The sequence below is a fragment of the Gadus macrocephalus genome, chromosome 14, assembly GCF_031168955.1.
Source record: "Gadus macrocephalus chromosome 14, ASM3116895v1".
NCBI lineage: Eukaryota > Metazoa > Chordata > Actinopteri > Gadiformes > Gadidae > Gadus > Gadus macrocephalus.
In genome coordinates, this window is record NC_082395.1 from 14,155,660 (window position 1) to 14,172,371 (window position 16,712).

General features: G+C 41.4%; 2 protein-coding genes across 2 annotated transcripts in view; both read left to right on the plus strand.

Annotated features, from left to right (window-relative positions):
- Window positions 1-2,026, plus strand: part of LOC132472430 (uncharacterized) — a 3,241-nt gene extending 1,215 nt beyond the window's left edge. The window contains exons 2-4 of the mRNA XM_060072035.1: window positions 1-32; window positions 1,762-1,787; window positions 2,000-2,026. The exon at window positions 1-32 is cut by the window's left edge and continues 91 nt beyond it. Of these exons, the coding sequence (XP_059928018.1) occupies window positions 1-32; window positions 1,762-1,787; window positions 2,000-2,026 (85 nt within the window). The remainder of the gene's footprint in view (window positions 33-1,761; window positions 1,788-1,999) is intronic.
- A 237-nt stretch (window positions 2,027-2,263) lies between these two features.
- Window positions 2,264-16,462, plus strand: pkd1l3 (polycystic kidney disease 1-like 3). The gene is made up of 18 exons (XM_060071941.1): window positions 2,264-2,319; window positions 2,550-2,708; window positions 2,988-3,094; window positions 3,685-3,808; window positions 4,322-4,444; window positions 4,610-4,826; window positions 5,431-5,612; window positions 6,906-7,136; window positions 7,478-7,579; window positions 8,080-8,258; window positions 8,450-8,596; window positions 9,153-9,355; window positions 9,486-9,670; window positions 11,032-11,167; window positions 12,189-12,384; window positions 13,654-13,876; window positions 14,807-14,891; window positions 15,825-16,462. Exons 1-18 carry the CDS (start codon window positions 2,287-2,289, stop codon window positions 15,869-15,871), a joined length of 2,679 nt encoding a protein of 892 aa, XP_059927924.1. The 5' UTR covers window positions 2,264-2,286; the 3' UTR covers window positions 15,872-16,462.
- Window positions 16,463-16,712: the final 250 nt, after the last annotated feature.

The following is a 16,712-nucleotide window of genomic DNA, read 5'->3' on the forward strand; positions in this document are numbered from 1 at the left end:
TGACAAGAGGCGGGGCTACCTCTGCTCTCTGGGTAACAATCTCCCCCCCCCCCCACAAACACACACACACACACACACACCTGTTAATGCAGACTTTCATTTTGCTTACACTAGAGAAGTGGTTCTCAAACTGGTAAGTGTACCACTGGTGGTACGCGATTAGCTATTTAGTGGTGCGCAGAGGAACTGACCCTTTTTTTAATACAATTAAAAACATAATGATATAAAAATCCTAGTACGGATGGAAAAACATTAACCATCAGATCAGGGGTTTAAACAAGTTTGGCCTTTCCTGTAATATTTTTGTCTTAATATAGGCCTGTTTCTTAGCACAAAAAAGATGAACTGTTCAAAAACCCTGCCATCGTAGCTCCAAGCGGGAACTATTCGGAGCTGAAGTACAAGAGGAGAATAGTGCAAGCAGAACTGTAAAAAAACTGTGACAGTGAACCGAGCACAGGTGGTTTGTAGTGATGTCCTTAAAAATGAATCCATGAAACCATAGCATCTCAAATGTCATCTTACAACCAAACACAGAGAAAGAAAAAAATGTTGATTTTTCCAAAGAAAAGATTCAAAAGTCAGGAACAACATCATTGCACTCCACATCTTGCTCGGAGAGCAGTTTCGCCAACATTTCTCAGTGACGGCCAAAGTGAACATCTGGATGAGAAACCCGTTCAGCATTGAAAACTCTGAAATGCCAGAGGACTTCATTGTTGGTGAGCAGGAGAGCTAACAGAATTGTCAATGCGACGAAGCATTGAAGTCTGCTCTTGGAGCTTTCGGACAATGCTGTGTGCTTTCTCCTTTCTTTTTCGACCACATATCAGTGTGGGAAAGACTTTTCTTCGCTTGCCAGCATAAAACGAAATACACAAGCAGGATCGATGCTAAGCCACACCTGAGACTGAGGCTGACCTCGATCGATCCAGACATTACAGGCCTGTGTTCGCAGAGGCAGGCGCACCCTTCCCATTAGGCTTATGGAAGTTAAATTATCAACGTGCTGGACAACTTTAAATATGATTTGTTTTTAGCCTAACATTTTTTGAAAAGGTTGTTGGTATACAGTTGTTATTCTTAATGTTCTCACTTGCTGTATGTGTGTGTGTGTGGAACGGTTATTTTTACCACCATGTACAGCTGACAGTTAGCAATAAAAAATATTATCATCAAGAATAAATGTGCCTCCTGTGTGAACTCTGCGTCGCTGAACAGGGTCGCAGGCCTACGCTACTGTATTTTGTCATATTATCATAATGTCATAATAATGATGGTGGTAGCCTACTCGGGGAGACAAATATTTTCTGAGGTAGTACGTGGTGTAAAATAAAATGAGAACCACTCTACTAGAGTATAACTCTGCATAGATTAATATATATGTTTGTCCTGGGTCCCACAGCATCTTGAACGGGTTTTTACATCCCCTGCATAGCCTACAGCGGCCGTCGCAATGTTTTACATGAGCACGTATCGAAAAATGTAGCCGCATGTCATGTCGATTGAGGTTCCAATTTGTCTCATTTATTCAAACTTTTGTATTCTACCAACATTTTTACATAAGATAAGATCATCAGACGTCACTGAATTTGTGCAAGAAAATCCAGTGTACTCGCAGAATCCCACCTCAAACCGTGAACGCTTCCATCAGCGTCAAAACCCAACAACGGTTATTTGACGTTTAAAAAGAGTTAGCAGCCTGTTACTTTGAATGAGCTGGACTTTAACAGCCTCTTTACTATTCCTCCCATTGAACAGATATACTGCCTACAGAAGAAGCAACGGTAAGAAGAGAATATTATTATTGAATCAGATAGCTCATGAGTCAACAATCGTTTTTGTTTGGTTTGAGATATATCTCTATATGGCAATGAGTATACACTTTTATCGTGCCAAAGGCCGTTTATTCCTGATAGTTTAATAACAAGAACAACAGAAATGCCTTCTGAAAATATATTATTATTAAATTGGTTTTGATTTCCATTTTTTTTCACAGGATGAAAAACGAAAAACTCGTAAGTGAGACTCTCTACAGATCAGGCCGAACACACATCCTCCCATTTTTTAATAATCTTCTATCATTATGTACGGTAAGAAATGTTAACCTTTTTCCCCACAGGTTTTGCAAGAAGTGTACCACTGATTGAAGGAGTTCTTGAGGTCAGAGATTTAAATCTTTTTAGTTAATGGTGTGTATTTATCTATACGTATGTTTATGGTTTATCAAGTAAACAATTATTTTTTGCTTTTCATATTCAGCTATCTGATCAGGATCTATTTTTTATGGAAACAAATGAGTGGAACAATGATAAGAGGGTCAGTATCATTTAAGTATTATCCTACTGACATAGTATACTATTGATGGAGACGCTAATGACAATTAGCGTCCAATACCTATTGGACAATAGACCAATACCTTTCCAAATCATAACTCAACCGCCTAACTTACGATACGGTTTGTGTATATATTTCAGGCAATATATTGAGGTAAATGTCTGCTTTATGTTGGATGAAAGATAACTTTAGAAAGGTCCTCTTTCCCTCAGAGCCACTTCATCACCAGACTTGCTGAAGCTGTGAAGGGGATGACGGAAGAATATGCCACCACTCACAATCAGACCATCAGCCATATTTTTAACTGTTGCAAGGCCATCAGACGCCTGTCAGAGAAGAAGTGTGATATCGACACGAACCCTTACCCCCAGGTCAGGTGCTAATTATTAGGCTAGTCCCAGGGCCTCGGAGACGCCTGCATGTCTCGGTGCTGAGCTTCCTCATGGTTAGAATTTCCTTGGGTTGGTAAAGGTCCTTGCTTTGCGGGAAGGAAGTGGTTGTTTTGCAGGAGGAAGGTCCTTGGTTTGGAGCAATAATTTCCTTGTTTGAAAACCTGACTGAAAATGCATTCATTAATTGTATTAATTGCACACACAAATCCTTTTAATAAATTGTAAGTATCTGACAGATGTCTAATTATGCTCTTTTAGAACATGTTTGAGCAGATCTTTGAGATCTACTCCATCATCAGCATCCTGCTGGTTTCGGATGAACCCCTGACAGTTCAATATGATTCAGGCACCATCTACCAGATCAGGTAGAAGTTGGGTCCAGACAATATCGTTCTTACTATCCTTATTTTGAGTTTGGCTGTGTAAGACAATAGACTGTAGGAAAACTAAACCATGGTTAGCTGAAAGGATATCATGTATCTGTGGTAAAGGAAAGACTTGCTCTGATAAAGGACAGAGTTTGCCTTCGATAAAGTACTTTGAGACTGTGATAAAGGACTTTTAGACTAGCTATTATAAAGGACAGACTGTAAATGTGATAAAGGACAGGCTGTAGCTGTGATAATGGACAGACTTAAGATGTCATTGGGGACATATTGCTAAAGCCAAGACTGAAACTGGATGAAGGACTGACTGTAGCTATGATAAAGTAGAGACTGTAGCTATGATAAAGGACGGACTGTAGCTGTGACAAGATACATACTATCATTTTTATTGAGACTATTATCAAGGACTTTTAAATAGTTGTTACATATATATATATATATAGATGAGAGATTTCAGTAGCTTGTGTTTTTGTTTTAAGTAAAAAATAAATTGTTTTAGTTGATAATTGTTTTCCCCCGTTTGAAATTCCTTGAAAAATAAAGTGATTCTAATGATTGGTTATTCACAGGCTCACACCAGAAAAAATGGGCAATGCAGAGTTTACCTCTGAGCCCAATGGGCCGTCTGTTATACTCCCTTCGTTCTCAGAATTGCAATCTCACATCGGACAGTTCTCCAAGGTCATCGCCCAGGTATATGTGTCAAACATACCTGTGTGTTTGTTTGTTTGTTTGTTTGTTTGTTTGTTTGTTTGTTTGTTTGTTTGTTTGTTTCTGCATATGTGTGTGCTCAAGAGTTTGTATTAGGGTATGTGTTGGCCTCCTGGTGGTTCTCATGTAGTTCCTGGTGGGAGAGGTCAAAGAAGCTGACTGTGATGATTTGTGGCTCAGCCCCATTCTATTTCTCAGTTATTCTCCTGTATGAGGTGAAAGGAAGTATATTCTTACTCTGTATCTGCCCTTTGTTGCTTATAATGGTGTTTTAGGATAATGTGGGAAAACTCCAAATGAGGGAAAATGTGGGCATCTGAATCTAAGTGACAGGGCAGCTCCATGATGGGAATGTGCTTTTAGGTAACAATGTGTTTTTGGATTCATCTTATCTTTGGGTCATCTGACCCAAGGATACCAAAAGATAAAAACCTGGTTAATTATTGTTGCTACTTGAAAGGAAGCCTGTAATGAATGGCCTTTTCCTCCTCACAGTTGGGCTTCTTCAACAAGCTACCCCACCAGACCAACGAGACCATCGTGAATAACGTATGCAGCTTCTCACTGTCCGAGGGGCTGACACCAATCCACCTGGGCAACCTGTCAGAAATGATACAGGTACAGAATCACACTGGGATGCAACTCCTGGTGCCATCAATACTCCCTGGATCCAGCTTCTTTTGAGTCTTTCAGCATGCCATTCCATGCTGCTAACTCACAGGTGCTGATGCTTACTTCCTCAAGCTACATTAATGATACTAATGTCAACTATTGTCTTGTCAGATCTTCATCCCCAACAACGCTTCAGGACTTCAGAATGAAACTGTTGAGATGAAGAACAGCACGGTTGTCTTGACCTCATTCAATGTCACCGACACCAACGCCACCATTGTCTTCAATGTTCAGCCAAGCGGCAACGTTTCATTGTTGCTGCTCCTGGCTGCAGGGAGTCCTCCAAACGCTACCAATGCCAGCATTAGCGTCATCTTAAACCAATCAGGTAGCGGTTAATATAGGGTGGATGCTGGGTCTCATCGGCTAGCATCTGGTCAGGACTGATCTCTCCTACTACCAAGATGCAATATGTGATCTCTTACTTCCTGGAAAAAATAAAACAGACGAGCAAGAAGGAGAAGAAGAGGAGAAGAAGAACAAGTCAAGACAAGTCGAAGCAATATAGAGTTTGACAAGTCGTTTAAAACAGCCATCGATTTCCCTGCATAAGTCTCTCCAAACACTATCTGTTTGTGTGATCAGTGTGTCTGGGAATGAGGTTATGTGGTAAAGCAGAGGCTAGCATGACTTAGCATGACTGGCTTCTACTGGTTTGCTCTGCCTGCTGCCTTCTGCCAGTGTGTGTTTGTGACATACTTGACCAACGCATATGCAAATGATAGTTAAAAACAGACTATAAGTCAAACGCCTTGGTAAGCTCATTCAAAAGATTGTGTAGTGGCTTGTTTGTGTGTATCTATTTACTTTAGGCATATATCACTTTTGATGCAATACCTGTTCAATCCACATTTTGCCACTTTTATTATTTTAGTGTGTTTTATCTGAATATTATTTTATCTAAATATTCAACCCATGTCCTACCGTGACAGATGGGTATCGCTGGCTGTTGACGCCCGACATGTTAGAAGAGACGGGGGGTGTGTGGTTCCTCAAGGTGGTCCTCTTCAACGCCAGCGACGATGAGCGCCTGAACGTACAATTCGTCTCCTTCATCACCAAGTGCATGTTCTGGGACGCGCTGCGGGAGGAGTGGAGCACCGAGGGCTGCCAGGTCAGACCGTTACCCTGCTCAGACACCACGGCCTTGGTGGAAAAAGACCACCTGCCCTATATAGTACACTATTTATATAACCTAAAAAGACCACTTGCCCTATATAGTACACTATTTATATAACCTAAAAGACCACTTGCCCTATATAGTACACTATTTATATAACCTAAAAAGACCACTTGCCCTATATAGTACACTATTTATATAACCTAAAAAGACCACTTGCCCTATATAGTACACTATTTATATAACCTAAAAGACCACTTGCCCTATATAGTACACTATTTATATAACCTAAAAAGACCACCTGCCCTATATAGTACACTATTTATATAACCTAAAAAGACCACTTGCCCTATATAGTACACTATTTATATAACCTAAAAGACCACTTGCCCTATATAGTACACTATTTATATAACCTAAAAAGACCACCTGCCCTATATAGTACACTATTTATATAACCTAAAAAGACCACTTGCCCTATATAGTACACTATTTATATAACCTAAAAGACCACTTGCCCTATATAGTACACTATTCAGGGCCTAACCTAAAAGGTTATGTGATTTGAGTGCACAAATCCTCCTTACATAGTGCACTACTTTATACCCGAAATAAGTGCACAACTGATGCACACTTATTTCTGCACTAAATACTATGATGCATGGCGGTTTTCATTGCCATCAGACTCATCCAATAGATATGAGGGCCAATTTCTACATGGTCCAAATGTTAAACGACTAATCAGTAGTCATTGAATTGCCGATATGGGATCAGGCATGTTGTCATTAGAGAGCAGGTTGTCTTATACAGTTCATCAGTAGGGAGAAGGTAGAGGTCAGACAGGTCAATCATTAAGGAGCAGCAAGGTATTGGACAGTGGGTTATTAAGGAGCAGGTAGGGGTTGGACAGTGGGTCCTAAAAGAGCAAGGGTTAGATATTGGATCCTTACCTAGAAGATAGGGGTCAGACAGTGGGTCCTTAAGGAGCAGGTAGGGGTCAGACAGTGGGTCCTTAAGGAGCAGGTAGGGGTCAGACAGTGGGTCCTTAAGGAGCAGGTAGGGGTCAGACAGTGGGTCCTTAAGGAGCAGGTAGGGGTCAGACAGTGGGTCCTTAAGGAGCAGGTAGGGGTCAGACAGTGGGTCCTTAAGGAGCAGGTAGGGGTCAGACAGTGGGTCCTTAAGGAGCAGGTAGATGTTAGAAATCGGGTCCTAAAGAGCAGCTAGGGGTCAGACACTGGGTGCTTAATGAGTAGTTTGTGGTTGTAACCAGAGCTCTGGTTCTTTCAGGTGGGACTGCAGAGCACCCCGTGGCTCACTCAGTGTCTGTGTAACCACCTCACCCTGTTTGGGAACTCCTTCTTCGTCATGCCCAACGCCCTGGACCTGTCCGAGACGGCCAGTCTGTTCCAGACCATAACGGAGAACTACGTGGTTCTGGCGCTGCTCTGTGCCTTCTTTGGCCTCTACCTGGCCACCGTGCTCTGGGCCTGGTACTCGGACCGCAGAGCCCTCGTCAGGGTCGGTACCTACCTCTACCACCTGGTTACTCTGTGGTTGCTTTGTAGGACGTTATGCGATGCTCTTTGGATTTCATCTTCTTGGGTTTTAATTTGTTTTGAGTAGAGCAAGTTATACAGAGCAACTGTCAACCTGACTAACCAGGGGAAATTAAGCTGTGGAATGCAAAAACAAAAATAAGACATAAAATATAGAAATGTATATAAACATATTCCTATTATTCTGATGAACCCATTTACAAAAGTGGTTTATTTATTAATTATTTATTATTTATTAATATTTCATGTTTGCATCCATTCACGTATTCATGTATTTCCTCTATTCATGCTGTGAAACTTCAGAGGAAGATCACTGTCTTAGAGGACAACCATCCATGTGCCTCCTACAACTACCTGCTGAGTGTGCATACGGGCCAACGCAAGAACGCTGGCACCTCCTCCAACGTAAGACACCTGGCCCCTCCACTCAGGCAGTAGCACTCAACCTCACTATTCAGAAAACCACAGACTAAGCATCTTTAACAATGACACACAGACAAAATATACAAATAGAAATAAAGCGTCTATCCTACCAGTACCTACCCATGGATTTAAATTGTTTTATTGTTCACCAGGATCGACAGAAAACCATCATCTTTTCCTTTCTCTTTGGGGAGCTATTAGGAAGGGATGGGAGTCATAACATGTGGCCTGTGAAGCCCTTTGAGACTGGAACTGTAATTAAGGGCTATACATCAACATTGACCTGACAACTGCACTTACAACCACAAACGTCAGTCTCTCAGTAGATGGTGGTGTTTATATGTGTTCTCTATCCATCTCTCTGAATATGATGCCTCTACTGTGTTTTCCCCGTCTCTGTGAATGTGAAGACCTCAGCGTTTGCATGTGTTCTGTGGCTTTCTCTCTGAATGTGGACTGGTTTACTCCTCCTCCTCCATCAGGTGACGGTGCGCCTCATAGGCGCCGACTCAGAGAGCGAGACGCAGAACCTGGTGGACCCAGACAAGCCGGTCTTTGAGAGAGGAGCGGTGGACATGTTCCTGCTCTCAACCCCCTTCCCCCTGGGCGAACTACGCAACCTCCGCCTCCAGCACGACAGCTCCGGAGGACACCCCTCCTGGTAGCCTTCAATAATCAATCATCTATAATCAATAACACATTGAGAATAATAACAATTACATTAATAGCACTACTTATAATAAATACGTAGAGCACTGATCAATAATCGATAATCATTTATAATAATATGCCACTGTGCATGTGAGTGTGTGCGTGTGTGTGCGTGTGGATATTTGTGTGTGTGTGTGTCAGGTACATCAACAAGGTGATGGTGCAGGACATGCAGTCACGCCAGGTTTGTCAGTTTCTGTGTGACTGCTGGCTGAGCTCTGAACGTGGCGACGGCACCACCAAGAAGGTTTTCAACGCTGCCAAGAACAACGAGATTGCCAGCTTCAGGTTAGAGACCCACGATAGACCATAATAATCAGCAGTCAGTGCACATTCCCATTTTACTTTTTAATGTTTGGTCATTAGTAAAAACTAAAGGGAGGAGCTTTATTCTAAAGATACTTTCAGTGAATACAGATAGCCAATCTTAAGGATGTTTACTTTGGTTATTGCTAGTTTTAAGGTCGGTTTTGGATGTACTACTTACAAGACTATATTTTCATTAAGAAGCAGCTTTTATCCAAATAGACTAACAGTGAATACATATGCAATTCAGATAATGGTAGTGCGTCTTGCTCAGGGATGCCAACAGGTAGACTGCATACATTGGGGGGAAAAAGAAGTACGTTTAGACTGGGAATTGAACACATTTTACTGGATTATAATATACCACAGCTGTCCAACATGTCGAAAAGTACTGATACAGCTATCAGTTACAACACTGATAGCCTTACAGATGCAAAAACAGAGAAGAGATTTGTTGTAATAGTGTGTGTAAAATACACTGATTAGTTTATTTGGGGGCATTGCAGTTGTGTGAGGGCAAGACTTTGTTCTGTGACAGGAACATTTTCCACAACCGGACCTCCACGGGCTTCAGGGACGAACACATCTGGGTGTCCATCGTGGACCCCCCCTGGCGCAGTCCCTTCACCCGCGCACAGAGAGTGTCCTGCTGCATGAGCCTGCTGCTGTGCACCATGGCAATCAACATCGCCTTCTGGAACATTCCTGCAGACCCCAACTCCCCCGTTCTCTTCTCCTTCGGTGAGTAGAGGGGAGGGAGAGAGAGAGAGAGAGAGAGGTGTGTGTGTTTTGGGGGGGGGGGGGGGGGGGGGGGCTATACATGTGTGTGCATATGTGTATACATACGTACGTGTTTGCGTGTGGCTTACAGGCTCCCTGCACATTACGTGGCAGGAGATCATGGTGGGCGTGCAGAGTGGTCTCCTCATGTTCCCCATCAACATCCTCATCATTACCATATTCAGGAGCATCAAGCCCCGTCTCTCCATCGGAGAGAAGAAGAAAAACAAGCAGGAAATACAACCGCCGACCGTTACCATACCCCTAGTGCTGCAGGTCGGATAACAATAGATTACATTACATGACATTAGTTTACTTTCCCTTCCATCACTGTAATGGCTGTTCCTTTCGAAATTCAAAGCCATTTTCGCAAGTGATAGTAGTATTTCAAAGCACCTTTATACAGTTCCAGAGATCCATCGCATTGATGCTCATATATCCCAAATGTAAACCAAAGTCAAAAGCTTTGTGTGTGTGGTAGTGTTTGCGGTTGTGGTGGTGGTTGAAAATCGGTTTTACTCATAACTGCTGGGACTCTAATTCCCAAAACTACTTCCCACTATAAATTTTGACCAAAACCTCTCTGGATGTTGCTGAGGTGCCAATTACCACTTAATCACTCACCTCAATTATCGCCATTATCTCCTTATCAAGAAGTTCATACAATTATAATTCATAATTAAAAAACTACTTTATAACGACTCCTCCAATTATATTACATTAAATGACAACATGACATTACACTAGATAACATTGTATTACATAGTAATACAATGTTATCTAGTGTAGTATATATTACGTTTGATTACAATAGTTATTGGTGGAAGTTGATTTGTTTGTGTGATGTGATGTGACATAGTGTTGTTGGATCGTAGAGTGTGTAGTGTGTTGTTGTTTTGTGTCCTGTTGTCGTAGTGTAATATTTCTTGTTGTTGTAGTGTATTGTGTCACGTTTTTAGGTGTTAAGTGTATGTTGATTGTGTGTAATGTCAATTGTAGTGTCTTGTAGTGTATTGTGTCTTGTTGTTGTAGTGTATTGTGTCTTGTTGTTGTAGTGTATTGTGTCTTGTTGTTGTAGTGTATTGTGTCTTGTTGTTGTAGTGTATTGTGTCTTGTTGTTGTAGTGTATTGTGTCTTGTTGTTGTAGTGTATTGTGTCTTGTTGTTGTAGTGTATTGTGTCTTGTTGTTGTAGTGTATTGTGTCTTGTTGATGTAGTGTATTGTGTCTTGTTGATGTAGTGTATTGTGTCTTGTTGTTGTAGTGTATTGTGTCTTGTTGTTGTAGTGTATTGTGTCTTGTTGTTGTAGTGTATTGTGTCTTGTTGATGTAGTGTATTGTGTCTTGTTGTTGTAGTGTATTGTGTCTTGTTGTTGTAGTGTATTGTGTCTTGTTGATGTAGTGTATTGTGTCTTGTTGATGTAGTGTATTGTGTCTTGTTGTTGTAGTGTATTGTGTCTTGTTGTTGTAGTGTATTGTGTCTTGTTGTTGTAGTGTATTGTGTCTTGTTGTAAGGCGTTATGTGTCTTGTTGGTTGTGTGTGATGTGTCTTGTAGTTGTAGTCTATTGTGTCTTGTTGTAGTGTAATGTTTCTTGTTGTAGAGATTGGATAATCAAAGCTGGAATTGTGGTCCTGCAGGAAACAGAGAAGGTGGTGATGTCATTGTGTCAGAGCCCCAAGAACAATGTGTGCTATCTGGAAGAGAGACTGGAGTCCACCTACCAACTGCCCCTGGCCCTCGACAAGATCCACCAGGTCCTGCTGCTCATGCAAGGTATGAGCATACACATACACTGACCCTGTGGGCAGACCCTCCTACACCCGCAACACTCAAACACACGTGGCAGCATTGTTGTAATGTAGTGTGTGGAGGAAGATCAGAGCTAAAAATAATATAACTATATATATATGAAGAGATCGGAATGACTTATTTGTAACAAAACTGTAATCATATTTTTGCTTTGTGTAAGTGAAGGTGACCGTTGCCCATTGCTGCTTTTTATGTGATTTAATTGGTTGATTCGTACCATATTATAGTGTGATTGCAACAGTCTAGTAGCAAAAGTGTTGATTTATATAAACTTGTGTGCATCTCAATGACACTTCCCCTCACATCAGCTGCGTGCGAGAGGAGTGTTTCTTGCTTACGCCGGTTAAAAACCTATCCGAGAAATAGAAGGGGAGACGCTCAAACCAGCAATCTGGGTGTGCAGGCGATCAGTTCCAGAAGGACCAAAGCATTGGACGTCAATGCAGTGATTGACTGCTTCACTGCAAATCACAGCAGGCGGATCGCTCTAATTGTGCTTGCATTGTTGTAAAACAGACATTTTAGTGACGTGCATTTCATTTCATTTTAGCCTATTAGCCCGGGATCATTGAATCTTCTCTTTCTCTAGTCGTATTATTTGTTAGTTTGCTACGACCAAATGTATTAGCACCTGCTATAAACAATGCAGTCCGCCCGTAGCTCCCGCAATCATAATTCTTGGCACCACTACTGATGAATAAGAGCTGATGCAATCAAACAAAACCTCATTGTTCTACGTGATGTGGGTCTGTATGCAATGGACCTTGTTTGGATTTCTCAGAGGTGAGGCAAAAAGCTAATTTTCGGGCCAGGCTATTCTATAAACCTTAGTATTTGTAAAAGGATATTTATAATATGATAAGATATACATACTTATATGGTCCTGAAGGAGAGGATGAAAGAATCCCCTACTGGGTAAATAATATGTTATATTATATCTGACTTATTTTATGATTTTTATTCATTAACTACTATGGTCCTCAAGGAGAGGGTGAAAGCACCCCCCACTGGGTGTTCTGCAGCCGCTACCTCCTGCTGTGCCTGGCCCACCTCTTGCAGTGTCTGGAGAAGTTGGACGTGAAGAACTTCCACAGCCCTGCCGACTCCCAGCAGCTCTTCGACATCACTAACCAGCTGCTGCGCAAGGCAGAGATGGTCTACACCTGCCACAAGGCAGCTTGGTACACAATCGATAGGCTCTTAATCTATATAGTGTATTCACACACACAAACCTGTCACAAGGGCGCATGGTGCATTATATGCATTATATACATATTCTATGTATGTATATAAAAGGCATCATGGTGTGTTCTTTATATACTCTAGCTATATCTATATGTACACACCTGCCACAATGCAGCATGATTTGTTATCTGTATACTCTAGATCAGTGGTCTCTTTTCCTCTGAGAGCTAAATCCGTCGTGTTGGAGACCCCTGCTCTAGATCTTTATATACATACACACACATCTGCCACAATGGAGCATGGTACAATGTATGTATATCTTTATCTGTATGTAACTAGAAATCTGACACAACTAAGAGGGGGTTTACGGACCCATTACGTCCTTGCGGACCCTCCTTGCGTCCACCTCAAGGGCCTGACGTGCGCCTTCCAAAAATTGTAAGCTTGCGTCGAGGCAACGCAGCGGCAAGGCCTCTGATTGGTCCACTCACTAAAACCCGATGCAGAACCAAAACAGGTTCGAACTGCGTCGAAGCATCTGCGCGGTCATTGCGTCGCGTCGACGTGGAACCATAACTGAGCCTTAAAGAAGTAAGACCTTTCAGAGACAGTTAGCCCACTCATTCAAATGGAATTCCCTAGGTGATTTAAAAATATATATTTGGGGAATTTTGAGAGTTATCCCAATGGTTACGACCCATGCCAACTTTAAGATACTTTCATACTACCGTCGTTGTGTTGGGTTTATAAGCGTTATAATAAGCAATGTTGTAAATGAAATGTGATAGCGTTATAATATAGGTGTCCTGGAAGCCTAACCTTTACTCGGACTCTCACACACACACACCGACACCAACACACGCACACGCACACACACACACACACACACACACACACACATACCGCGCAGCCGTTGCCTCTTGGTCGTTACATCAGACTACCTTGGAAAAGGTAGTCTGATGTTTTTTCCAAAGTGACCTCTTCAATTATTATAGAAATTAACGGATAACATCAGATAAAGTAAATCGTATCTTATTCATTCATCATTCACTCCGGAAATTAAGGTTGATCATTAAATGTGTTTTTTAATCTTTGGTGTGTTTCCAAGTATGTGTGTTTTGTTTGCTCAGAGCACAACTTAATCAAATTAACTGCTATAGAAATTAATGTGTGTGTGTGTGTGTGTGTGTGTGTGTGTGTGTGTGTGTGTGTGTGTGTGTGTGTGTGTGTGTGTGTGTGTGTGTGTGTGTGTGTGTGTCCAACAGCCCCACTCCAGTGAATAGAAAAAAGAAAAAGATCTCTGGCGGATGCTCGCTGCCCTGGTGGTTCGTCTTCATCGCCTGGTTCCTTCTGCTCTCCATCAGCGGCATTTCCACCTTCTTCACCCTCCTCTATGGACTCAAATACGGCAAAGAGAAGTCCATCCAGTGGGTCATCTCCCTGGGCCTGTCACTCTTCCAGAGCATCTTTATCCTGCAGCCCTTGAAGGTAAGCCGGTGGCTTCTAGTGAAGTCAGTGGCAAGACAGAGGGGCCTCGGGTGACCTGTTGACCTCTACCACGCTCCTAGGCATTCACTCTCACGAGAGAACGCATGGAGGCGGATGCCTCAAAAATATGTTTTTTCTCTTTGACCGGCAGCTGTTAACTGATGCATTCAGATTACAGGGAGTAGGAGATCGGTTTACAATATAATATCCAATAAAAATAATCCACCCCTAAACTCACATGCCCCCCTTAACAGCGACTTCTACTAAATTTGCAATTGTTATGAAAATAATAGTTTTAAGGTATACACTCCGCACCATTTTGCAGAAACATTTCTGAATTGATGGTATGTACTGATGGGGCTATAGACAAAAAAGTTTGGTTGCTCTAAGAAGACTTTATAACCCGAGAAATGTTGATTTGCATTGGAAATAATGCGTCCATGGTCTCCGACAACGAATAAAAACTAAAAACCTTCTTGCCCATTTCTGGTATAATTGTTTTTTGTAGGGGAGTGGCTTTGTTGTCGTTCAGGCTCACTATCTTTGAACAAGGCATTCCTACAATCTGATTTGTGGATTGCAGCCAGAATGTTGATGATGAATGATTTACACTTCCTGGTAACAATGGGCAATTTGAGTCCAAGTCCATTGATCCTTGGATCAATCCAAGGATTGATCCAAGGATCAATACATATCACTGCTATGCAACCCACTACATTACATCACTATTTGCTTAAAATAAGTTGGCGTAGGGTTTGGTTCTCCTTTAAGGAGTCCACAAGACCTACCACCATAACGCCATGATATTGTTGGACAAGAACCATGTGTGTGTGTGTGTGTGTGTGTGTGTGTGTGTGTGTGTGTGTGTGTGTGTGTGTGTGTGTGTGTGTGTGTGTGTGTGTGTGTGGGTGTGGGTGTGGGTGTGTGTAGGTGATCGGTGTGGCTGTGTTCTTCGCTCTGTTACTGAGGCCCGTCGCTGTTGAGGAGACGGAGGAGGTAGAGACAGTGATTTTCGGTAAGAACCAGATGTTTGTGACCTACGGCAGGGATGGGCAACTTTCATGATAAAGAGGGCCACATGACTGTGCACTTCAACTAATCGTATATGAGAGAAGCTACAAAATAATAAAAAATGTGTAGATATATGGTGGCTGGTGATTACATTTGTGGGTGGGATAAGTCATGGACTAATCTGCGACGATTTAAGTTGAAATCTTTCATGACTGATAGTTTCTAAGCAAACATACAGACATATGGGTTTGCCTTTGAGTTATATGAACAGATACTCTGCTTCTCATCTTGACTGTACATGTAAATGTACATTTTATTAAAAAATAAAATGAAATGTACATTTATTAAACAAAAAAAAATGTATTAAAAAATATATTTTAAATTATCTGCGGTTCGCACTGAGCGAGGATGCGGCAGTTGCCCCTCCCTGACCTACGGTATCATCATGTGACCTGTGGGATCATCATGTGACCTACGGTATCATCATGTGACCTACGGTATCATCATGTGACCTGTGGGATCATCATGTGACCTACGGTATCATCATGTGACCTGTGGGATCATCGTGTGACCTACGTAGCCGGTCTCCTTTGGCTTCTAAATAATGGATCACAATCAATTACATCAAAGATCCGTCCCCCATCTTTAAAGATTCAACTTTTGCCTTAATCTTTTGTTTTATAAATATTGTTAAAAGTGTATTTTTTTGTTTAGGATTGTTTAGCTTCACTGACATTGTAATAGTATGATATTTTGTCTAAATTTTATATTCAAGCAAAACCATACTTAAGGGAATGTGCATCGTGCCTATGCAGCATCACAGCTGTGAAAATATCCACGATATTGCGCCACCTCAAGTAAATGTTACTGAGGTGCAATCAGGTAAGTTAGTGGCCCTCTTGATGATTGACAAAAACATCTCCCCTCCTTTCCACAGAGCAACAAGACAGGTGCAGGCGGTACACTGGCAGACAGGGGGACTGAAGACACACACACACACACACACACACACACACACACACACACACACACACAGATGTTATTTAGGAAAATATGAATATCTGATGAGATGACTTGTGGATTAACTGTGGTTTTGGCTGCTAAATCTGAGGTTTAGAGAGTAGATGATTTAATATGATTGGTAATGTGTTAGTAGATGAAAGGTCGTTTTGCTGCTGCTAATTCATTTCAAATATAGTTTTTTTGATCTAAATATGAATTGAACATAATAAATTAGATATGATTTGCTAAGCAATGTGTGAGATTTTAACACCTACTCCTTACTGCATACAATTTGACGTGTTAGATATATTGCAAGATATACTTTTAAGTATTGCAAGAAATTATGAGGAGCTCGGATTTAGACAAATTATAGCACATTTCTTAATTAAATATTCCTTGCCAGAAAGTTAGTTTTTGTCTTTCAGTTTAAGTTAACATGTTTCAACCTAGTTTTTAATGATTTTAATGACACTGGCTATTCCTTAAACTTATTTTTTTGTTCAGAAAACTATCAAGTATATGGTAGGCAACATGAGCTCTGCAATATGTTAATAAAGTCAACATAGGATATATCTTTTTTTCATTTTATGCATTAAATCTGTATTACTTGTGTGAATCTGAATAAAGTGGTCTAAACTCCATCTGAATATGCAAGTTAAAGGTGCATTGTGTAATATTAAGTGGCATCTAGAGGTGACGTTGTAGATGTCACCAACTGAATAGGCCCTACCACCTCCCCTCACCCCTACCTTTCGAACGATATAGAAAAAGATTAGCCAATTTTCCCCCAGCAGAACCGTCTCGGAAGCGTCACAGCAGTTAA